At 42.5% G+C, this 25936-nt stretch overlaps 1 protein-coding gene across 2 annotated transcripts in view; it reads right to left on the reverse strand.

Annotated features, from left to right (window-relative positions):
• The window catches only part of znf516 (zinc finger protein 516), a 47997-nt gene that overhangs the window by 11571 nt on the left and 10490 nt on the right, over nt 1-25936 (reverse strand). For both annotated transcript variants that reach the window (XM_069143338.1, XM_069143337.1), the window contains exons 2-3: nt 18181-18276; nt 1892-4165 (exon numbers count right to left, since the gene is read on the reverse strand). In XM_069143338.1, the coding sequence (XP_068999439.1) occupies nt 1892-3656 (1765 nt within the window). In that variant the 5' untranslated portion in view covers nt 3657-4165; nt 18181-18276. The remainder of the gene's footprint in view (nt 1-1891; nt 4166-18180; nt 18277-25936) is intronic.

A 25936-nucleotide genomic window follows, 5' to 3' on the forward strand; every position in this document is an offset into this window, starting at 1 on the left:
GCTGGCTCAATGGTAAGAAGAGTGGGTAAGTGACAGTGGGTGTCACAGGAGGTAACCTTAGAGATTAGGAGTGAGTCAGTGGGGGAAAGGGAAGAAAGGTAACTACAAAGAGGATGGACGGAGGGATAGAAGTCTTTACATCTTGACAGCAAATTTTTTTTGGTAAATGCTAAATTCTTCCAAATTTGTATGAGTTAGTTAAAATCATTGCACTTCACCAAATATTAGTTAAATGTGATGATTGAAATTCAGTATTTCTAATATATGATATATATATATATATATGTATACAGTATACAGCCTACACAGTATGTTGAGCTAAAGTGCAATTCCTGAAACCGAACACCAGGATGTCCATCATGGTTTGGAGACACTGAATTCTCTACAGTACATTTACTACTGTAAAAAGGAGTTAACCAGGCCTTTAACTGCGGGAGTACAGGACTGTCCTTTGATGTTTACACATACACACTAATAATTGGTTGTTATAAAAGATACAACAATAGTGGTTAAAAGGAAATATGTTTACATATTTTCATGGCTAAGACACAAAATAGAGAGCAAAAAAGCTAAACATATTCACACAGATGAGGAGGGTGCGGGGAGTTTCCTGAGACAGGAAGACCTGAAATAGCACACAACTCGATCAGGCCTGAAGAAATGTTGCTGCTATTTTTGACTGTCTGCACTAACAGGGAAGAAAGGAAACAATCACCGCAATTATTTGCCATCCACTATCATATCCTGTACAAAGAAGTGTTTCCAGCAAGTTTAAAAAGATAAAAGACAGAAGCCAAAGAGCACTCAAGGGCTGCAAACACAGGAATCCTTCCTTTAGCATGTGTCAGCTGTGATTATGGTTGTTTTGCCCTTGCATGGGTAGGTTTTCTTTTTTTGCTCTGCAGTGTTTATTGGTTGTGGAGGTGAAAAAAATGATAGGCATTCCAAAAATGCCCTCTGCTCTGCTGACATGCCACTGAAAGCTACAAAGTTTCATTTAACTGTTAACTTGATTGCTCTGTGATACATAATCACAGCCCCGCTGTAAACAGACTTTCCAGTCACAATGAAAATGTATTGACCATATTTGATACAATTTGTGTGCAGCACTCTTTTATAGTTCTGCTTACAATGATGCTATTATAATGTTCTGCCACATGGTGGCTCCAGTTCCCAGTCCATGGATACTGATGAGCTATACCTTCACAAAGCACATTTCATCAACAGATGTTTACTACAGTGTGACAGGTCTCGAGTGGGAGGCTTGAAAAGGGCTCCAGTCATTTCTGTCACTGAAAATCCTGCTATGTGAGTTTCAACAGTTACATTTTCCTATTGTTGTACGCTACAAAGTTGAGTCAGTATCTTATGAAAAACAGAGAAGTGAGTAGGTAGCAATGGTGGTGCCATCAGTAGCTGAAACTGCCACAAAGAAAGCCTCAACATTATCATCATCCAAGTATTTTGATTTGACTAAACCCCTGAATAGTAAAATGAGCTGCAATTCCCAAATCCCCAACATTTACCGCAATGTGTCTGCAATGATTTTCAGTCATTCAGGTCCTAGTCAATCTAAGTGTTATCTGAAGACAACTGGACTTGGTTGAGGTTCTTGAAGACCTTTCACCTCTCCGTCGAAAGGCTTCTTCAGTTCCACCTGGCTGGATGGGAGTCCCACACTTTTTGAAACATCTTAATGAAGCATCTTCAAAAATACTAAAGCAATTCCAGTTGCCCGTGGTTATTACTTAGATCTACCCCTAACCAAACCTTACGTTACATCTATATTGCTCATAGATTGCTCTTTTAATTATAGATGATTATTTTAAACAAGTACAAGGGAAATACATAACATAAACCCTACAGAAAATGGCAGACATTATTGACTAACCTGCAAGCTCTCCAGAGTTTGAGGTACCCATCTCTGAGGCTTGGTCTCCAAGGGTTGAGGCCGGTGGAGAGTCTCCGTACCCTGGAGTGCTGGGCCGGCTGGGGGAGCCTGACTCTGGATCACTGGTGGAGCCCCACCGGTCGTCTCTTGCGGTTCTTTCCTTGTCTCCCACAGACGCCCTGCCTCCGTCCTTCCTGTGGACCCGCTGGTGGACGACCATCTGGTGACGACTGCGAAACACCTTCCCGCACTCAAAGCACTCATTGGATTTGGAGGAAGCTTGTGACTGGGATGGTCGTCGTCTTTCCTGTCGGGACGAAGGTCGGTACTCAGAGTCGCTGAGGCTCTCTGGCGTCCGGTCCCCTGAAGAGGTGTGGCTTCCCAGCCCCGAGCTGCTGCGTCTGCCTGAGCTGCGTTTCTCTTGACCTTGCAGGACATAACGACTGCTCTCCTTCTCGAAAACCACAGCGGCTCCAGCGAGGGCCTCCTCCCCCATACTTCCTCCCCCAATGGAGGCCTTGTAACCAGGCTCCACGGGCTCCACAACCCTTCCTTTGGTGGCTAATTGCCAGGCCTGGTAGCTGCAAACTGGATCTAGCTCTGGGATTCTTTGACCCGAAATCAGTTTCTCGTTTTCCTCCTCTTCATCTAGGGTCTTTCCCTCAACTGTCTGGAGGTTTAAGTAGTCCAGAAAACGTCTCTTAGCAGCTGGAGAGTCCTCATCATCACAGGGTCTGCACTTACTGTGGGATTTCCTGCCAAAGCTGAGACTGTGGACTTTATCATGAGCTCTAAGGCTTTCTTTGTTGTGAAACAGGTTCCCACATTTGGAGCACATTTGATAGATAGACGTCACAGAGCCAGTAAGGATATCAGGATCCTGGGCTACATCGTTGATGGTGGCTGGAAGCTCGGCTGAATCTCCTTTTGATCGTGACCTGGATTTGGTGTTGTGTGTTTTCATGTGAGATTTGAGAAACCAAGCTTCGCGGAACCGTCTGCCACAGATACGACAGCAGTGGTCCAGGATCCCTGCATGTTTCTTCATGTGCGACTTCAAAAACCAGGCTTGGGTGAAGACCTGGCCACAGGTCTCACAAGGAAAGGTCCCATCACTCTGGTGTTGGACACCATCAGATTCTGTCACAGCCTCTTCCTTAACAGCAGTCTCCTCCTCTGTGTCTGCTGTTATGTGAACCTTCTCAATGTGGCTGAGGAGCTGGTCCTCGCGCTGGGCCTCGTAGCCACACAGACGACAACAGTAAGGCCGGTGGTCAGTGACAGACTTTTCCCTTTTCATGCTCCTCGCAGGCGCTTTCCTCCGACTTTCCTCACCACTATCCCCACTGATCATGCGGTTACAGGCAGAGCTGCTCTTAGTTGGACTCGTGCCTCCATCGAGACCCTCTGAAACCCTCATCTCCTCCTCCTCAGCCCCACCCTCTTCATCATCATTGGAGTGGTGGCTGGACAGTGTGCCCAGTTTGTGGCTGCGGATGTGGACTTTGAGGTTGCCCTTCTGCGAGGCCCTGTGGTCACAGTAGGGGCATTTGTAAGGGCGTGCACCCGTGTGGCGCCTCATGTGCTGCGACAACGAGCTGAGGAAAGGGAAGCTGCGTCCACAGATGTTGCAGTCGAAAGCCCCAGGGATTTTGTCATCCTCTCCCTCAATCTCATTCCCAGAGTTGGCCTTGTCTTCACTCAGCTTCTCCTTTTGACCTCCTGCCTGGGTCTCCATCACCTCCACGCTGTCTCTAGGATTCATGCTATAAATTAAACTACACTGTCTACCTGGCCTTTTACAAGCTCACTAACACTTGAGACTGCTGCTATCTGCAGTTGCACATCTAGGGATGTCTAGAGTGCTTTTCCAGGTCAGTTAAAAAGCAATCTGCCTTCAATCATCCAGCGATCAAGCTGCTAACAGTGCTGCTGATTTAGCAAAGTTCAGTTACTGGATGCCACACAATGTATCCATCTTCAGTGACTCAGCCCATAAAAAGCAACTTATCATTTGCTTTTTCAGGCTAGTGAAGGCCTGGCATATAATATACAACTGAGATCTCTTTGTCAGAATTATGTGAAAGTATCACCCAGTTTCAGGTCATCATTGTGTTAATGGAGCTTTCAGAGGTCTTCCAGAGTAACTAATCCACCAAATGTCAGGTTTTCATTCTACTGGCCTCTTCATCCTCAGTTTTTGTGTGTATCCCCAGCTTCCAGGTCACATAACAGTGAGCTCTATGTAGCAGGGTCTGCCTGTAAACCATCCACCTGAGAATGAAGAAGAAAAGACACAGGGAACATATCAGTGAAACTGCATTATTTTAAGAACACTTACATATTTGAAGTTTAAATACATATCTAAGCTAGCTACAGGTGGCGTGTGTATGTCATAAAGTCAGTCTACATGCTTGTTTCTAATTTAGAGATGAATTAAAAAGTTGGCAATCTAAGACCTCAGGTCGGTTATCATCATTACACAGATGGATGGGTGACGACATTTTGGAAACTGAATTTGCACGGGTTTTTAGCTAAGGTTACAAAAGCAAACAGTAGCACTGGGTAAGTGAAAAAAAAAAAAAATATATATATATATATCTTTTGTAAACCACTAAGCAAGCCATACATTTAAAATCAAATATGGCACCCGGAGCACAGTTATAAACCTCCCTAGATCCCAAAATCCTTTGTGGAGGTAAAACACTCAACCGTATTATAACAGACTGTATATCAGTTTAAATTTAGTTTAGATGTGTTATTACTGTGTGTTTGGGCTACTATGTGTCTGCAGTTTGCACTGTTCACCATTACTGTGCATGTGCATGCGTGTATGTGCGTGCTGCGGTTGTGCACGAGCCGTGCAGGGCTCGGGGGCTCTGACGCCACAGTGGCTGAGTCGACACTTTACACAATCAGGGTGGTAGTTGAGGGATGCGGGGGTGGGGTGAGGTGGGAGGTCGGGGGCAGTGTTCACATCAGCAAGATCAGCAGTGCCACCATATTCCCTCCCCATACTGGCCTCACGCAGCCGCATCAACTGACACTATCACATGGCAGGGATCTTAAGTACACAACAGGAAGTGGCTCTTCAGACAGTTTGCTCTGCTCTATTTCTCAAATTGGAGTTGAATGGGGTCAGGGAGAGAGTCAAACGAAAGAGAAAGAGAGAGGAAGAGACAGACATGGCTATAATGGTGTTGACTAATTACATACCGCATATATTTCCTTCAGTAAGTGGCATACTCTCATAGTTTGCATGTTTCCATGAACAGTAAAGTTTGCTCAAATGTTGTTGTTATAAAACCTTAAAAATGTCTTTATTTTATAATTTGCTTCTGCAAAGTCCTAATATTCTCACAATACAAATTAAAGGTTAATATTTTTTCTTTTCTACCTGTCAGCTCAAAAACCCCATCATTAATTAAGACAGCTTTGTTGATTGAAATGACACTTTTTTATGCACAACATTCAAAGCAACTTCTAAATTCCCATCACAAAACTCTGAAACATGAAAGGACCTTTCCCTGGGAAGCCTGTCTGAGAGTGTGGACTATATGAAACGTGACTGACAACATTATTACAGGCTATTAAAGAAAAGTGTCAGGGCCCATAAGCTGAGTTACTGCCAGGCTCTAATTACAAGTGGATAATTGATCATAATCATAAGAGGATACAGTGGTGGAGGAGGGACGTTAGCACAGGAACAATCATATGCCTTAAACTCTTGCACTGAAAATGACTACCCTGCACCAGAGCCACCTATCTATCCGGAATGATTTATGCTATTGAAATCAGCCACAATGGTTCACCATGCGTCCTCCTGGAGTGCTAACTAGGGCAAAGGCTTCCAGTGTACATGTACTGTTCCAGCCTAAAGTGTAGCTCTGGTTAAAATTACTTTGAAACATAGCAGAATATCAGATCCACAGCTCTTACTGTCCAAACATAATGCAGTCAATGTTGATCTAAAATGATAGAAGCTCACTTTTTCTCCCTGCATTTGAAAGGTCCTAACCGTAAAAAAGAATAGCCAATGCTTTACGGCCATTGCCCGAGGATGGATGGTGGGGATGTTCAGTCGGTCAACTAGTTTGGTCCAGATTATTACCTCAAGAACCCTCAGATGGATTGCTAAAAAAAAAAAAAAAAATTCGACCATTATTCATGGTCTCAAGGATTAATCCTGATGGCTTTGGTGGTAAAGTTTGTGTTTGTTTTGTGAAATATCTTAACATCCTCTGAATGGATTGGCACAAAATTGGACATTCATGGATCCCAAATAACAAATCCTCCTGACTTTAATGATCCCAGCCTTTTTCCCTGGTACCACCTGAAGGCTTTGTAGCTTCATAAGATAAACTGCATTTGCGCTCCCCTCAGGTTTAACCATGTTAACCTTAGTGACTGTTAGATTTGTTTCGACATCATCAGGTCAAAATTGTAATTTGTCAGTTCATGAATAGTTGCAAAACTAACGGCATTCCTATCGCTCTAAATTTACTCTAGCATAGCCAGACCTATCTTCACCATACTGTGCCAGAGAATGATAGAAGAATGATGGAGGGAATAATCCGGCTGTACCCATGTTATTAGCCTGTTATTAGAAAAAAGAAACCACTCTGGCTTTAATGTATTTCTTTACACTAATCACAATTGATTAACTACCACCAAGCTCAGGATGCAGCGATGGTGCTCTTGAACAATCGGGCAGCTAAATCCTGGCAAAAGCTAGAAAATAACCAAGCAGTCCCGCCTTTTTGTATGATCCAAATTTATATACATTTATATAGGTTGCTAATTTGGAGGTTGTTGTTGCTGTTCTCCATTGCAACAGGGATTTTTTTTTAAAAATAGTAACACACAAATAGCGGAAAAGTAGAAGAATGTTGCCTAAAGTAGTTGGGCAACAGCAGGTTTATACCAAGTTCCTACATCAAGTGAGTCAAACTGCTCTAAGTTATACTTTGTTTTTCATGTTAATTAGCAAATGCTAGCATGCCAGCACCAGGAAAATAAACTATAATCATAGCATTACACCTGCTAACCACTGCACTCTCAATGTGAGCATGTCAATATTTAGCTAAAAGCACTGCTGTTCTTAAGTACAGTCTCAGAGCCATTAGTATGAGTCATATGAAGTATCATTACATGTAGGAGAATTTATAGTTAACTGTGTTTCATCTGTAATCACATGAAAGAGCACTGCAGTATGCTGTTGCAAATGCCAGTTTTTTTTTATTTTAACACTACGACATAATATAAATTCTTGATGTAGTTTTTAAAAGATGTACACTGTTCGATAGGACCAGTGTACTTGGCTGACCACATGATAGACTCGCCATTTATATGAAGGCTAAATCCTTAAACCTTACGAGGATAATCTTCAAAAGAGCAAATGTAACAACTAACATGACATTTTATTGGAAAGAGCTACAAACGTTGCGCGCTTACTTGATTATATCGAACAAATGACATGGTAGACAATCAGGTGATGATGGATATACAACAGCACAATAAGGACAACAAAGCTGTCCCACCCCAACCATTCATCCACTGTAGTTTTCTCCTCCATCTGTTCCATCTGCTCTCCGTCTCCACATCCGAATGCTACTCATTAATACTTAGTAGTTTCTTCCAGTTCTGGCGCTGAAAACAGAGGATAATGATCTTATTTCCTATTACATGGCCTTGCCGACTGGGGGTCAGGAGGGCTGGGAGGGGTTGAGACTATTCAGCAGTAAGCCTGTCATCCACCAGACACTCACATGTGCAAATTGAAATGTAATGAGATTAACCAGCAGAAGGGAAACAATGCAGGCTCCTCAGCACTGAGGCTAAAGTAAAAAAAAAAAAAAATGACAAATTGGCTTAGGGGGGGAGAAACTGTCCAGGAAAGACGGAGAAGATTACCAATCATCGAAGTCATCAAAAAAAAAGAGAGGAGGCTTCAAAGCTTTATTAAACACCAACAAAAGACGATAAATGGATACAGTGTCTCTCCTGGAGCTACCAAGACCAGTCCAGTTTGTAAACCTTGACTGTCATTGACATCCTCCAGCTAATTAACCTTACACACACACACACACACACGAGAGAGAAGTCGAATTAATAAAACAGGGGACAGTTTGTAGATTAAATTGGAGCTGAAATTGATGTTTTATTTCTTAGTGTGTTTAAATGCTGCCTTCTGATTGAAACAGTTAACACTACTCGCAGGAAAATGATCGTCCTTAAATACCAGTCTGAGCCTTGTTGGGAGCATCACCGCTCCGACATCAGACATGCTGGACACTTAAGCTGCCCTACCGTGAGTCACTGGGAGTGAACAGGGGGGCCTACACTCAGCTGATAATGACTTCTGTGTCGAACAAAAAACAAACAGTTCTTTTTTTTTTATTACTTCTCCCTCCCCTCCCTCATAACAAACGCAACCTCTGCTGTTCTGCTTTCTGAACGCTGAACTGTAGCAGCTGAGGATCAGCGAGAGGAGGAAATCCGCTCTTATTTTCCAATCGCAACCTTTACAGATCAGCCCGGCTATTTATTTTCACTGAGACTCCTGAGGTCCACATCTGGACTGAGTCTTGAAACAACAAAGTGTCAAACTGTGCGTATCGGCCAACAGAGGACCTAGTGACAGAATTTTTGTGTTTGTTTTCACACAGTAGCGCTGATACAAAGCAAGGCATAAAAATTAAGCTTGATATGCAACACTATTACGATACTACAACAACCACAAAAACAATTACGAAGGGCACCGACTTATGCCGGCTCAACAGTTTTCTCAATAGCCCCCTCCAGAGGCCAGAGATACAAAATTTGGTGCAATAACATGCAAAAAGGGATTCATAGTTGGTTACAAAACATCAGCCTACTATTTAAAGAGAACTGTTTTATTTTATTTAGATTTACACAAAGGTTTGCAGAAGGTGACAGGCCTCACTCTTTCTCTCATCTGAGATTAAAAAAAAAAACACTGTCATCCAGCCAGGAAGCACCTTCATCATGGCAATCATCTGAGAGGCAGCCATGACACAAATCTCCTGCACCCTTGGGTGCAGGAGATTGGCTTTCATAACGCACTGACTCACTTGCGCTGTCACCTTATCACTGGTAATGACTGTAGGTCGTCCTGGTGCGGGACATCCTTCAGCCATGATGGGATCTGTTTCCCTCCCACAAAGCAGCACAGAGACGAGTATTCGAGGTTAAGAAGAGAGAAAAAAAAAACACACAGTGGGGAAAAATAAAGAGTGGACCTTCTGTTGAGATGAACACACACACACACACACACACACACACACACACACACACATGCAGGGGAACTGAGGAATCATGAAGCAAAACAGAGGGGGCTTTTTAATGTTACCCACACAAGTCTACATACGCACACTGTGGGCTTTTAACACTGTTCCATACAGGCGGCATTGAAAGCTTAACAGTCCATACAGAGGTGCTCACACGCACACACACACACACACACTCACATAACACACACACACACACACACACACACACACACACACACACACACACACACACACACACACACACACACACACACACACACACACATGCATAAATCACTTCATGGAGCAGAACATATAGAGAGCACTTTACAAAAAACCTCGCTATGCTCGTACAGTTGCTCATAAAGTGGAGACATTCAGTGCTTAGAGTGGGACAGAGGGGATTCTTATGGAGTCTTAAACACACACACACACACACACACACACACACACACACACACACACACACACACACACACACACACACACACACAGTGCAGAGCCAGTGTATTCTCAGACCAATCAATAATCCATTATGAACAAACTGCTCTTCACCTCCCACCCTGCCCTAAACCGGCAGACAAAGAGGTCTGCTGTGTACGCCACGATGAAGGGAGAGAGAAGTGAAGCACAGCTGGACACAAACACACACACACACACACACCTTCAGGCTGTTTGCAAAACACACACTCTGGAGATTTAGGAGTTTTGTAGGGTGACAAATGAGTGAGCTTTTTTTGCAAAGTTTGTGGACAGAGGGTACTGCCTTAGAAAGAAAAAACATCAAAAGTTCGGTCTGCAGTTGTGAGTGGAAAACCCACAGAAAAGCTTACTTTCTATATATAAATTGTAGTAAACTAATACATGTGCTTTCCAGTAAAAGAACGTGCACATTATTGCATATAATATTCCTACATTCTTATATGTTTTTGCTCATCCCGGCTTGTCCCTGCTACATTTCTCACATACTTGCACATAACCACATCTGGCCGTGTATGCGTTTGTGTGTATGCAAGCGAGACAGGACAATCCTTCAGAGACTAAATGCAGATGGATGTGGGGCAGGTGTGTGTTTAAGTCAGTTTTAGTCCAGTTTTGTACTGCATGCTCTGATTCGCTCGGTTTTGATGCATAATTGTGTCCAAAAGTGACTAAAGTATGGACCTAGTGTAATAGATTGGCTCAGGTATGACTCATTTGGACTTTAGCTTGGTACTTTGGTTGTGTTTTTTTGGTGTTTTACTTGGTAGAAAAATAATACAAGTAAATACATGGTAGACACATGATAGGATCTATGTCTCCCTCAATAGCACAATGAAGGTCAAATTGGGCATAATTTGACTGAGGTTTGGTTGTATGATTCCAGTTTGATTGGTATATCTCTTATGTAGTTTGACTCCAAACTTTGAGCTCTAATCTAGAACCAGGTCTCTGACCAAATTGGGTCCCGTTTGGGCTGAATTATCGTATAGTTTTCCCTTCAGTCCCCCCTGTGTCAGAGCAGGTCACTCTCATAAGCAGGAAGAGCAGTGGGGGGCTTTGTGGCATTGTTGGGGTCTCCAATTCCCATCCTACCCCTGGTTCCAACCCTGCTGCCCCACCTCCCCCCATCCCTTAAACCCAGCCAGAACAATAGAGGGGGTCCATGCTGTCTGTCCCTCCTCAAACCCCCCCACCATCCCCACCACCCCACACGCACGCGCACACACACACACACACACACCTCCCTCCCCCTTCTGATAAATAGGCTGAGAGGGGATCCTGCCTGCCTACTCTATTTGCGTGAGAAGGGCCTTTGGATAGAAAAGAGTCCTCTGGGTCTCTGTTCCTGTGTGTGTGTGTGTGTGTGTGTGTGTGTGTGTGTGTGTGTGTGTGTGTGTGTGTGTGTGTGTGTGTGTGTAGGAAGTGGCAGGTGTTTGGGTCACTACTGTCATGTTACATTTCGGGTACCCGCCCATGATAGTGGGATTACTGGATGGGTCAGGAGGAGATGGGGATAGTAAACTACAACACCCACAAAAAAAAAAACTCAATGAAGAGATAGAAGAAAGAAACCGGTTTACACTAATTGTTTTCCGATATGTTCCGATACGAGTTTAAAAACACACCCGTGCAGTTTGTCACCATTTCTAGAACTAAACTGTGCATTTATCTGAGTAACACATTTTAGAACATTTTATTTGCCATTGTTCATTCTCAATGACAGAACTACATGGAGTTTTACCTGCTGCTATAATTTAGTGTGTGTTTAAATCCAACACGCACTGCCTGCTCTCATGGGCCCAACAATCTTCAGCTTCCTCTGGGATTCACTTTGTGTTTCAGCATGTGTGTGTGGGTGTACATGGCCCCCTCTTCTCAAACTCTGCCTGTTTTTCTCACACCGCTCGTTAACCCCTGGGTGCTCCTGCCCATAGAGCCTCCTCCCCAACCGCCCCTCCCGCCCCCCCCCTCCTGCACCACAGCAGCAGCATTCCTCACGCACACACACTACTGGGATGTACCGTCACCGTGCAGTGCAGGCTAAATTATCATTACCCTGATCTGATTTACCGCGGAGTTCACAAACAGTAGATACATTCATCTCATGCGGATTGCTGGTTTTAATCCCAAACCTTTAAACTGAATTTAAACTCTGACCTCATCCTTAATCTAACCCCCATCCTATATACAAATCTTAATCCTAAACTTTTGGAGTGGATGTCAGGATGATCATAATGTGCTTGTGTAACAGGGTCTTTTTATGATTTTAACAGGGTCTTTTTATGATTTTCCTTACAAGGACAGATATTTAAGAAGATTTGAGAGAATAACTGTTCATAAAAATAAATAGGGCATTTAGAGAGTTACAGCCGTGTTTGATCAGAGACAAGATGTCACGTTGTTTTCTGTTCAGATCCATTAAAATGGCTGCAGACGCCTTCTATGCTTTCTCTCTGTGAAATTAAAGGCGTATCGAGGCAGTATGGGCCGGAGCAAGACCAGTGGTAGAGGTAAAACGAGCTCGACTGCAACTTGTTGGGATAATCGCGACGAAAAGTAGCAGAGCCACTCGCTGTAATAGTGTTCGATTTAAATCTAAATTGAAACTCCTCCATCTCTTTTCACCGCCCTGTCCACCGGGCTCACAACTCTCCCCGCCTCCTTCATCCTCCTGCTCTGTGCTCTCCTCCCATCTGTCTGCAGCCCTGAACAACCTTTGCAGCTGAACCTAAATCAGTCTCTCTGAAGTGTAATTAGACCGGTGACCTCAAAGTTGGCCACCAGTCTTTCACACTGTCACACTTTCTGATGTAACCGTTTTATGTTCGCCGCTTGCTCAGGCAAGATGGCCCGTAGCAGGTAGTGCATCCACACACACATGTACACGTCACTCACACACAAGCAACATGGAGGGAGACAAGAGTATACTATACATTTCAGACTAATCATACTGTTGTGCATAAATGTGCATTTTATTTTTTTATTTGGTTGACTCACGAAATTCTCCTTAACAATTAATAGCTGATCAAATCTACCACAGTCACTTGCCATTACACACAGAAAGATTGGTCCTTACTGTACCAGCTGGCTAAAAGGAGGGGAAAAAAGAGGACTGCCACTTTTGCAGATTATTAAAAGGTGTTGGTTTACTAAAAAACTGACTTGTCAGTCCAAGAATAGCAAAATCACCTTGACTACAAAATTCTGCCTCAGAATTAGCACGATCTCAAATGCAAGTTGTTTGCAATTCAATACAAAATGTGCAACCCGGTGTCACTGAAACGTGTAATACACACGCCTGTTCACTACAGGGAAGCGTATCAGTCTCACGTCTTTGACTCGTTAGATGTATCAGTTTCACGTGTTTAAGGAAAACAAAAACCACATGGAAACTATGGACTGTATGTAAAAGTGGACATTGCCTCAAGGTTTAAGAAGTGAGGCCAATGCAGAAGTGCCTTGAAGTGCAATGCCACAGAGGGCCACTAGGGGTTGGCTCCAAAAAGGCTTTGGCTCTATAGACTCTCATTCAACTTCTCTCATGTGAAGGTGTCATTCTCTACAGTCGTTCCTTATTATTAGTTTTCTGGGAGTCCAATTAAAAATAATCCCATCATAATTTAGATACTGGGCCTCAAAAAGTGGCATTTTTGGGGCGTGTCTGTTTGATTGACTGCCCTGTGGTGAAGTCAGGTTTCTGCTGTCGGTTGGCTGGGGCATAGTGTCACTTTGTACTTCGTCTCATTACCTCTGTCGCCTGACGTCTGTCACATGACCTTTTGTCTCTGTTTATGTACGTGTTCTTCTCACATCTAGATGACGACTTTAGTGGACGGTCATGTGTATGACATGCCGCGATACTGGGTGGAAATCTGTCAGCATGCAGTTGTCAGGCCAACCAAGGGAGAACCAAAAAACATTTTGCTGACCATGATCTCTTTCCTTAATGCCAATCAACGCCTGCTTTAAAAACCAAAGTCCATGCTCAGATGTTTCACTGGCTCTCACACAGCTTTCTTCTGTGCATGTACGTCTGTTAGAATATTATTTGCCTTCTCATTTACTTGGTTGCTTGTTTTTGTTGCTTGCTGTGTGCCTTGTTTTCAAACCTGCCTGTACCTACAGGCAAAATCTGAAGAACACATCCTGTAAGAGCAGTCAAGAACAGATATGAGGATGCAGGAGGGCAGGAGATCTGCTCTTGAGTCTTTCTTGCTGCCCGCGCACATGCAATACACACACACACACACACACACACACACACACACACACACACACACACACACATACTGGCAGGCAGGATGGGAGGGTTTCCACATAAATCTCACCATGGCTCTACTACAGAAAGAGTGTGTGGGCTCAAACGGGCAGTTGTTGTTGTTGCGAAGTGTTCACACACTGATCTGAAGCGCAAACAGATGCACACACCAAAAAACACACACATACACACATTATAAATAAACACAACTCTAGCCAAAGTAACCTGTGGGGAAAATCCAATTTCATCCCTTGGACAAAGTGTTATTGTGGAACAGTACGAAACTGAGTATTGACCTGTCTTTGTGTGTGCGTGTGTGTGAATGTGTGTGTGATGCCATACACAGTAGATTCACCATATATTCATCTGGGTACCACGAATAGTTTTCTATAGTTAAGATAATTTTGTGAGGACATGAGATAAAGCTAATATTTAACATTTAGTCGTTGGTTTACTGAACAAAACCTCGATGCACCTGTGCTGGGACCAGACTGTATCTATTATAAAAATGCAGGTTGCCATGCGTGGCACATTCACTGAATAGGCAGCCTAGTATTACTTTCACTAAAATGGATGTCACATTAGTTGTCCTTCATGTCTGTTGTATCAAATTAGGCAGAGTTGCAGTGAAGAATTTTTATCAGGTTGTGATACTCTCTAATTTACATTAACTCTGGCCTTATGGTTATCCATAAAGCCTAAATTTGTTCATTTTGGCATCACAGTTTTGGAGCTGATGCGACAGAATTTGGGATGTTTCTTCATATGGAAAATTTAAAAAATATATATCCTCATGCAATTTAGAGATATATGGATTACATTAGACCAAAATCCACCTGCATTTGCAACAGGAACCGCAGTTGTTTACGTTAGATTTTCAGTAGCTATCACATCACGAGTAAGAACATTAACCAGTCGTTAACGCATCCCTGTCAGAGATAGTAGAAGTTTTCCACAGTGGTACACCATAATGCCCTAAAAGCATCCGTGTCGATTTAAAAAAAGATATTTTTTTCATTTGGAAGCCATCTTTTTTTTCTCATGAAACAACTTTTTTCGAATAACTGTCACAAATTTGCTAAATATTCGCTGGCGAGTAGTTAGCATTTTCATGTTGTTTCTTCGTCACACGATGTCTAAAGACCTTTAGACAGTAGAACACACGGTTAGATTAACATTAGTCTCAGTCTGTGTGTTAACTGACTAACTGTGTGGATAGAATTAAATGGAGGAGCTCTGAGCACACTAACACACACACACACACACACACACACACACACACACACACACACACACACACACATGATCACTGCAGGCATTGATAGCATACAGCTAACGTACAGCTGGTAAATGGGATGTTTGGTGCGATTAAACGTGAATTAATGAGCTGTCAAACTTGCATGAAAATCTAGTCTTAAGGCATTGTGAGAAATGTTACAGTGAAACTACATAAAACAACAACAATAAATACAAACTAGTTCCGTAGAAATGTTACAAGCTAGTTTGTCCTGTTAGGAGGTACGCTTGTTCATTGATATCTGATAGTGAGATTGCTGTTCTTGTCTGATTCTTGGCAAGAAAGAAGTTCTGTAATACAAAAACATTTGTAGCATATAATAGTGTGTCTTATTGACCATCATGAGTCCCAAAAGGAATCTGTAGGAGGGTTTGTGTGTGTGTGTGTGTGTGTGTGTGTGTGTGTGTGTGTGTGTGTGTGTGTGTGTGTGTGTGTGTGTGTGTGTATGCGTGTGCATGCATGCGAATGCATGCGTGCGTGCTGCAACATCTGCCCAGCATGTCATAGCCAAAAATAATAAGAAGCACAGGAACTAGGGCTGCTAGATGAGAATACCAAACGTTGTTTGTCTTTTATATGGGACAAATAGTTTTTCTAAAGAGTGCACTGGAGCTACATGACACATTTCTTTCATACGACGGCTGACAGGCAGTACCGTGAGAGAGCTTATGTGGCTATAGGTGGTTGTGATGGATGGCTGTATAAAAAGAGCTGGAGATCCCATCTGGGTCACGTCTTATCAGGCTGACTGATTCACATTGATGAAATCATGCCGGCTTGTTAACCCGCCCCATGGGAAAAAAAAAAACTAAAACTAAGCCAATAGAGGAAAACAAGGCAGCATCAGAAGAGAGGGAGTGAGATGCATGTCGAGGAGAGTAGAAAAGGCAGAGCAAATAATGAGAGGGAGGGCAGCAGAGGGAAGATAAGTGGTAAATAGTGATGTAAAGTCACGGCAGGAGATGGATTGGGATAATAGGAGCTGACTGAGAGGGAGAGAGACAGGGAGATGTGGGTGATCGAGCCAGACAGAGAGCGAGAAAGAAAAAGAAATGCAGGCCGCGAGCTGCACGCTGCAGAAAATGTCCATCATACAGGAGCACTCGCACTTCTGAGGTACTTGGACTACTGATCTCCGCATTCTGATGAGAAGATTGGTACGACAAATAATGTGTCTTTCTGGTTATTAACTCTGTCTGGTGGTTTCTACCTCAAATATTGTTCAAGGAGGCATGACTGAAACACTCGACACCAGACTTCACAGCTTGTTATCACAGAGATTCTTTGCAGAGGAACCACAGCACAGGAAATTGGCCGGGATCCACTCCCGCTACATTCATCCAATAGTCCTACAGAGACAATCTGCTAGTAGAGCTACACTCCTAACACCCCACCCTCCTGCCTCCAATCCTGCTACAGTACAAGGTACAGTGCAAATGAGGATTTGTATGCCATGTGTGTGCGTGTGTGTGTGTTTGTCAGGTTTCACGGAGGTGTGTTTGTGAAAGGGTAGGTGGTTGTGAGTGGGAAACTATGAGCTCGCAAGAAAACTCAAGTTACTTTTCCTTCCTTTAGATTGATTTTTATAAGTTTAAAACATAAAAAATAATCAAAGAAATCTCCCAAGAGTTAGCACTCTTCATGTGTAAAAAAAAATCACCCTGATTTCACTGCTGTCAATAATGGTGGAAAACATCTGTCTCCAGAGGTTTCAGGAAAGCAACTACTAACAATGACACAAGCTGTGGTGTAACAAGTTTCCGAGCAAAGTATGACAAAGAAGAGAAACGACACCTACAGAGATGACATTCATGAAGTTCAACACAGGAAAAAATTAGTTGGATGACTTAGTGAATTATATCCAAGACAATAACTGAAAATCTGATGATGGATGAATATAAATGCTGCAAATTAAGTTGAAAAACAACTCCATGTGTATCTAAATCCTTCATTTCATTTTCCATCCTGATGCAGGTGGGCTTAAGAAAACCAGATCACAGTATCCTGTCGGTAAACAAGCAGCATTCCACGACCCGCCTGTTTGCACTAAAGCTTCTCCACCAAAGCCTGATCTGCACCAGTTGCTGTGTTTAGACAGTAGCTGGTTTACCAGATCTGGTAAGCACACATCTCCACATCTGGAAGCATGCAGCAGCTACAATGGCATCAAAGTCAGGCTGACAACCTGTAGGCCTAATTGGCTACATCATGTTAGTGAGAAGATAATGGTAGCAAATTGCTGTCGAGTGAAAAGTGTGTGAGTGTAATTTCATAGCTTTTGTTCAAAATGAAGGGAGGTGTGCTCTATCAGATTGAAAACAGTGGATTGTGAGACAATTTTTTTTTTTGGCCTTACGTTCTAAAAACATGAAAAACCTTTTTGGAGACATTTTACTTTTATTGAGTTTAAAAACAGTTACACTGATTAAATAACCTCAGTTATTCTAGGACATAGCACATTTCTGGAGTGGAATATCCTGGAGTTAAACAAAGAGTTGGATTTTGGGAGTTTATTTTCTAAGTTAGACTACAGCTTGTGTTCAGGAATTCTCTTTGGTGGGGTAATACTTTGGTGTTCATTTGCTGAGTGTTGAGGAGCATGATTCAACACTACTCCCGATGTTTACTGCACAGCTTTGTTGCCGTATTGGCATTGCTTTTTATTAATTTATCGTTCAATCATTTGTCATTGTTTTTACAAAAATTTAAGCTTTTATTTTGAAGGTAAGATGTCAGCAGGAAATAGAAAATGTCATACAATGTATCTTGGAACCACAGCCAGATTTTTTTTATATTGTGACATGTTGACAATTTACAGTTAAAACAACTTGGTTTAAACGTGACTACGAATAAGCGTGCAAAAGTGCTACATTAGCTTAGTGCAGTGCAATTTTGTTGGTCTTTACAAGGTATTGACATTCCTTGATTAAGTTGGCTTTACTGCAGTCCACAAAAATACCTTTTCTGTAGCGCCTCTGGAAGCCTGACATCAGGACATTTCACACTGCAGCCACTGAGTCTGTTCTTTGCTCTTCCATCACTCCGACGTTTTGATCTGCAACCACACAGGGAAAGATCAGACATCAGTGGACTGTGAGGACAGCATAAAATATAGTAGATCTCCCACTACCATCCCTGCAGGACGTATACCCATCTATGGTCAGGAAGCATGAGGGTGAAATCATCGGTGACCCCACACACCCTGCAAGCAACCTGTTCGAAGTCCTCACTTCCAGCTCTTAAGGAAAACTCCAAATTAAACATTGTCTTCACCCACTGTCTATTAGAGTACATGTGTATATATGGGTGTGCACACGTGTTTCCTTTCATATAAAAGTCCCACTTTTACATATACAACGTACAAGCATTTCATTTCTATATGTTTGATGAAATGGTTCAGTTGAGCTTTCGTCTTATTCTATGTGTTCTGTAGGATGTGTGTTTTTCTTCGCTGTCTGGTGGGAGCAGCTGGGAGCCATACGATGTTCAATGTTTGATGTTAACACACATCAAAGAATCTTTAACTTAAATCTTAACATCTGCGGTTTTGAGTCAAACGCCTCAATAACCATAGGCCAAATCACAACAGCATTTGGTATTATTTGGGTATAACTGGTCATATTTGTGCAGTGTTCGGAGCTAATTAGCAAATGCATGCTAAGATGCTAAATTAAAATGGTGAAGATGGTAAAGAATAAACCTGCGAGAGGGCAGCGTGTCATTACTGTAGCTGTGACTATATTAGCATGCTTCTGTAAGCATTCAGCTGTAAGCACAACACAGTGCCTAATTATGGTCTTACAGAGCAATGGTGTGGCTGTGGGCTCACGGTGAGACTTGGTTCTCTTTTCCTTTAGTTCTTACAATATGTTAGCTGAAGTATTATTTTGTCAAAAACTGAAATTAGCCCCCCAAAAGTCGCAGTAACAGTCGTGTAGTAATCTTATCCGTCCAGCCTCGTTTTCAATGTTCAGTTTTGTATGCTGGCAAATTATGGGGTCAGAGTAAAAAAACATTTTTTGAAATGTGAGACATTTTCAGATGTGCCAGCTTGACTTTGCCTTCCAATTAATGTTGAGCTGTTTATTCGGAGGAGCAACTGAGGTTAACATAGGAGCTGGCAAATGTTGCATCAAGCAGTGGTGTTTGCGCGGCTCTCCCCCGTAGAGATGAGGTTCTTCCAGAGGGAGCTACCTGTATCAGCCACTGCTGCAAACCAACAGGCCTGTTCCACATGAAATAAGCGACAGAGGATTACGTGCAGCCAGTCTCTCCACCTCGCACCGGTGGACAGCTTTACACAACACACACTTTACCGCATGACTTTACCGCACACCGACTGCAGGAGGGTTTGCTAAAAATGGAGACGACTCGCTTCTAACGAGACGAGTGCGCACAAAGACACAAGTCTGCTGGTAAACTTGCATGTATTTGTATGAATCCAAGATAGCAAAGTATGGGAGTATCAGAAAGAGTCTCGTTGTAAACATTGTACATACAGCAGCAATTATGAGCTGCACTTGCATCATGCTGTATACACAAGAGATTGGTGTGATACAACAATAATTTACTGCAGATCGCACAGACGACACTCACTGCTATGTATCCGGTACTGTTGATATGATGCGTCTTAATTGATTAAACACTGTATTTATTGCCGTTTTAATCAATACCTCATGCATCGAGCTGATTCTAATGAGCTGTTCAGAATTGGTTCCACACGTTTGATTCGCAGCACTAGTAGTAAGCATTGCAATGTGTTGTTGTTGTTGTTTTCAGGGGCTTCTGTCGATTTGGAATTCCATAAAAGTTAGAAAATATAAAACATTGGCAGTTTAATAAATACAGAAATTTTGGCATGAATATGATTTGCTGCTGGAATTAAAAAGATGGCAGTACCAGCCTTTTAAAAAAAAAAGCTAATGCATACAAGTATATCACACAAACCTCCAGCTCAGATCTATCTGGCACAGGGATGCCTGCGGAGTCTGCTGCCCAGGTAGTTAAATCTAAGCATACCAACTGCTTCTGGGACTCAAACTCACTGTAGTTGTGAAAATCAATATGCACTTACAGGTATCAGACTATGCAGCAGCAGCCAGCTCCAACATCCGAGATGGTATATTCATAGTACCTGAGGATAATTTACATCTCAGACTAAAATGGTTTCAACATGATTGACTGCAAAGTAACACATCAGCTCATATAAAAATGCAGATATGTAATTTTTCCCATTGTCAGCTCTGGTTCTAGTCAAGGAGTCCTGACCGTGGATCCTGCCTGCCTCTCTGTTTGAGACTAAGCGTGAGATTAGGGCTCCATAAATGGTCATATTTTTTCTATCTGATTTATTGGGGTCTCTTTTTTAGGGAAGACAGGCTTTTGTGACCAACCTTAAGACTATTAATTGGGTGATTTTGTGGAGTTGGTCAGGTATAATCTGATGGGATTAGCGGCTATGCTCTTTAAATAGAGTTGTGCAGCCAGGGATTAGATGATCACAGCCAGTCGCACTCAAGAGCAACAGATTTTCATCTCTATGGTTTCAGTTTGAGGGGGAAAAAAAACGCAGAAGCAGTCATTGCGATGTTTGTTGTTGTGTGTACTATTCAAAACATGATAAAATGTTGAAATCTAAATTGTGTTCATAAGATAAGAGGAGTAGATTTACTCAGCTGGTCTCACTCTTGTTTCTAGGGAGGTCATAATACTGGAAAAGCCCCAGTTTTTAGGATGTGTTTGGTATGATCTGTTTGGGCCTGGGAGTGGAAGAGGTGGGCAGTACCAGGGGCCCCTACCGTCCTCCCCTCAACTATCCTCCTCACATCTGGATACAATGTAGGAACAGGGCACTGAGGCCAGGGGGCTTGCTGAAGGGAGGGTGTTAGTGTGCTGGGGGATTCTTTATAAAACATCAAGAGTGCTGCTGCTGCTGCTGCTGCTGGTGCTGCTGCTGCTGCTGGTTGTCGGGGGCGGTAGGGTTGTGTGTGTTGTGGTGGTGGGAAGCTGGGGGGAAAGAAGGGGGAGGAAGGTGCTAAAAAGCTCCCTATCTTTGGTCTCTTCTTTCCTGTGTAGTTGACTGCAAGGCCCCCGAGCAACAGACGGGCAGAGAGGCAGCTGGGAACTGAGGGAAGCAGCCGACAGCAGCCCAGGAAACACAATGTGGGAGAACAAACCCAGATACGGTAAAAAATCATTGTGCGCTTAACAGTGTAAATACCCTGGATATACCTAGACAATCCCTCCAGGTGTAGACTGCCATACATACAGTTAACAATGGATAGTTTAAAAATATAGTTAGAAATGTGGATCAGAGTCAATGCAGTAGATCCGGAGATAATGGCTGTGCCTTAAATCGCATACTGGCACACACACACACCTGCTATTTGGACTACACTGTCCAGTATAGAAACATCCAGTCAGTAGTCAGATGGTGTACTCAAGGGTTTACAAACTGGGACGCTGGACACTTTTAACCCTTAATGATCGCCATCATGGCTTGTCAAGTTTTGGTACCTACATTACCCACAATGCAACTTTACTGCCAACAGTTAAGACAGATTCAAACCCATTCTCATCCCGAGGCTTCAAATACTGCCATTTTGTCAAAGCCCACAGCCGTCTGTCCTTTGAGTCCTTTGGCAACTCATACACATGCACAAGGAGTTTCAGGTTTAGTCACCGAAACGACTTAGTCAGAGTTCAAAACAGATTACAGTTTGGATTAAAATATGTATGTAATATTTGTTACATATGTCATGTAATTTACGTTGCTTTATGTAACTTACTTATGTTACTTAAAGGAAATCCACATTGACTTTTGCTTTCTCAGACTGAAACATGTCTCTTTCATGTTAAAGTCCATGTGTTTGTTCTTTCCAATCCCCCAAAACCTCCATCCATCATAGACATTGTCGCTCTGTTGTCTTAGTCACATGACCTCCACCTTCGACCTGGGTGGTCACATTGCCAAGACCAAAGGGCACCTTGTGCACATCTTTCTGATGCCAAAAAACTGAAATATTTGCTGCAGATTCAGGTGTGTGATGCTAGTAGCAGCTAATATAACCTTGAACCACTAACCTCAAGCAGAGATGGAGGGACGGGCTACAGAGGTCTGGTAAACTCACTTCTTTGAAACCCCACACTCCCAGATTTTTTTCTAATTTTCAAATTTATAGTGTTTGGTCCCGGCCAAAGCTGACTCAAGTGGCATCACTTCCGGACCTTTATCAGACTTCACGCGGCTCCCTCTGGAGATACAAAAGGCATTATATAACTATTTTTCCCCACAAATTTCCCAAAACCTGTAAATCAGTGCACTCTCCCTTTAATATTATGTAATACAACCATCTTGTGGAACAGGAGGACACGAAGAGCTAAAATAATCTCGACAATCTGGGGGTATAACAAGGGTCTCGCTTGAGAGACTGTAATGTATATCACTCACAGTCATAACAACACTTGAGTATTTGTGATATTCTTGTCTGTAGACTGTGGCCCTCCAGCCATATGAAATGGAGAATATAAATTTAAAAAAAGTAAAAAGAGAAGGTATTTCACATATTTTTCCTCTCCCCTTGTACCTTCCTTGCTGAAAAAAGCATCCCTGAGAATAGATGAAGGATGCACATGGCCTCCAACCTGCTTCTGCATCCAGATTGGATTCATCTTGCACGCATGCCTGGGAGTTGAACTGTATCTCTGATCCACATGGATTTCGGGTGAGCTCATTAGCCCCTGGGCGACCCTCTTCCTCCTCCTCCTCCTCCTCCTCACCTCTTTCCTCAGTGACCCTGAAGCCTACTTGACCCTGCTTGAGCACCTTCTGTTACTGCTTCCTAAATGCCTGTATATTCCCTTCACCATTAGGACAATATATAGAGTACGACTCTGTTAGTTGTATTCACAGAGGTTTCACACTAAGTATTTACCCATATTTGTATTTTCTCCATTGGGCTTTGATATAGTGAAGCTTTCCCAATAAAGAAAAATGATCACTTGTTTCTATTATTCATTATTTTGACTCATTTTTAGACAGCCAACAATTTCTGTGGGTAAAAGGAGAAGTCAAACTGCCCTCTATATTTCCATATGAGTGGATCTGCCCTACTATAGAGGGATTTCTTTCCTTTTCCAACAGCAAAAAGGACATACGTCAATAACAGTGTTGCTCATTTAAAAAGCAATACAATCTCATACTTTGGGAGCATGTATTTGTTATACTAGTTGTTGCATGTTTATGTTGTATTCCCATAACTAAGGCGATACATCATGTTTTTCTCCTCTATAATGATCAGCGAACATTTTTTTAGACAGGCTAAAGTCCTCATTTTCATCCATATATACCCTCTCTCACAAACACACACACACACACACACACACACACACACACACACACACACACACACACACACACACACACACACACACACAAAGCAGTGAAATACATCGCGGCAAGGTTAGGCTGACATCAGCGGCTAACGATCAGTTCCTCTGTGGGCTGAATGATTAGCTGCAGTAGCCCGGAGACATTTCCATCTTGTTTCCCTAAGTTAGTCAGACATGTAACATCACTGGCCTGCAGTTTGAACAAACTACATCCACTCTCTTCTATTCTCTCTGATTCTGTACCCAAAAAAAGGAGAGAAAAGACTTTTAGGGACTAATAGATGATGTAGTGAATATGGGGCACTTGAGATGCATGAAGTCGAAAGGAGAAGTAGAGAGCAGGCATTGAAGTTTGTTTTATTCGAAGTTGTTTTTAAATACTCAAATGGAGTAACAATGGTAGTTCCTCGAGTGAGATAAGGTAATACCGTGTGTGTGTGTGTGTGTGTGTGTGTGTGTGTGTGTGTGTGTGTGTGTGTGTGTGTGTGTGTGTGTGTGTGTGTGTGTGTGTGTGTGTGTGTGTAGGATTGGAGTAAGTGGCAGTTGCATATTTGCATCACATGAAACTAAAGTGATAATAAAAAGTGGAAAATGTTTGCAAATACTTTTAAAGTGATAATCCATAATTTCTTTCTTTTTTTTTATTTTGTTTGTTTTGCTTATAGTTTCCAACTTCTGCTCCCTAGTTCCCAGAATTCACTTATCAATCAGTTTATAACAGATAAATCATAAAGTGATTAGTGACATTCCTTTCTTTGTCTGCACTGCTATGGTGGATATCACCTCTGCTAACTTCTAAAAAAAAAACTAAAACGTACTGCACAGCGCTGGATTTTCCCAAGAAAAAGAAAAAATAATCTACACTTTTGTAGTTCAAGACCTTTTTTTAAAAATTTGGAGTGTGTTGATTAACTGGGACAGAGTGCTGAAAAGGAGCCTCTCTGCTTAGGAAACAGTTCACCCAACCCCCACCCACCCTTAATGCCCTCTGGGCTGCTGTGAGTTTGGATTAAGTTAGGGTGCCATGTCCCCTCCCTACCGAGCCCTGCAAAACACACAGACACCTACATACTATGTTTGTGTGTCATCTTGGTCGATCAAATATGAAGAAGGCCATCTGGTCTAGACTAGATAGACGAAGTAGAAAGAATGCAGGAGCCAGAAAAGCTTGTTTTACAAACGATTAGGGAACTGCAAGATATCATGTATTGTGTAAAATATGTCAAAATGTGCTTAAAGCCATTTAATATGACGTTTAATATCATGGGTCATTACTTTAATAGACACATCAAAACAGTGAGAAAAGTGCATTTTCCATCTAGGTTCAAACTGAGAGATTAATTTTCAAAAAAGTAAAGAATACATTTAATAGTAAAAGATATTTATGTCACCAAATTGACAGTATTATTTCTTAAATTTCCATTTTTATTCTGTCTAATTAGACCCTGAGTGCATATGTGTGTTGTTTGCAGGATGTGTGTGAAGCAGTGGATCAATAATGGTAGTCTACTACAGTGACATCTGGGCTGGACAAAGAGTGCTGTTCCTTCCCGCGGCAGCTCTCCCCTTCTCTCTCTCAATCCCTGATCACAGCCACGTGGTTCGCTGGGCTGTTTCTCCCAGCTAAGCTTATTTCTCTTCTTTAATCCCGCAGCAATCACAGCAACAATGCCACGCGTCAGTTCATAGGCGCAGGCAGAAATCTATTAACTATGATCACTATGTCAGCTCAAACCTGATAAGCGCCGCTAATGAATCCAGCACATTCAGCTCAGCGCTGTGAACACGCTTGTGTTTTTTTTTTTGTATTTCATTGGATCATCAATAATGTGTAAGACGGGAGAATCAGCGTGAGTGACGGTGATGGATAACGCAGCTTGTAATGTAGTAAACGGGCTTCCATTTGAGCTGAAGTGGGAGTCGCTTTTACTGCAAAACTCCAACACATCCTGCTCAATTCAACTGATGAAATCTATGCACTGGCAACATGCTCTAAAGCTGCTTGCATCACTGCAGGCTCGAGCCGCTGTCAGTGTCCTCAGCTAATACAGGGTGGCATTGATAAATGGGGTCGATATCGAACCGATTATCAGATTATCAGCCCCTGAGTGAGGCCCACCACTGATTTTAAGTGGTAGTTTCAGCCTTTCTACAGTTGGTGAAATTATTATTTATTAGTAGAGCCTGAACGATACATCAGCCGGCAAATTTTATCAGCTGATATCGGCCTATTACAGATATCAGCGTCGGCATAATATGGTAGCACATAAAAAAATATTTTTTACAAAATTAAATGCAGAAAAGATGACTGTGGTAACCAGACA

Source organism: Embiotoca jacksoni, unplaced genomic scaffold (genome assembly GCF_022577435.1).
Source record: "Embiotoca jacksoni isolate LCO1_2020_lvr unplaced genomic scaffold, fEmbJac1.0.p SCAF_11, whole genome shotgun sequence".
Lineage (NCBI taxonomy): Eukaryota > Metazoa > Chordata > Actinopteri > Embiotocidae > Embiotoca > Embiotoca jacksoni.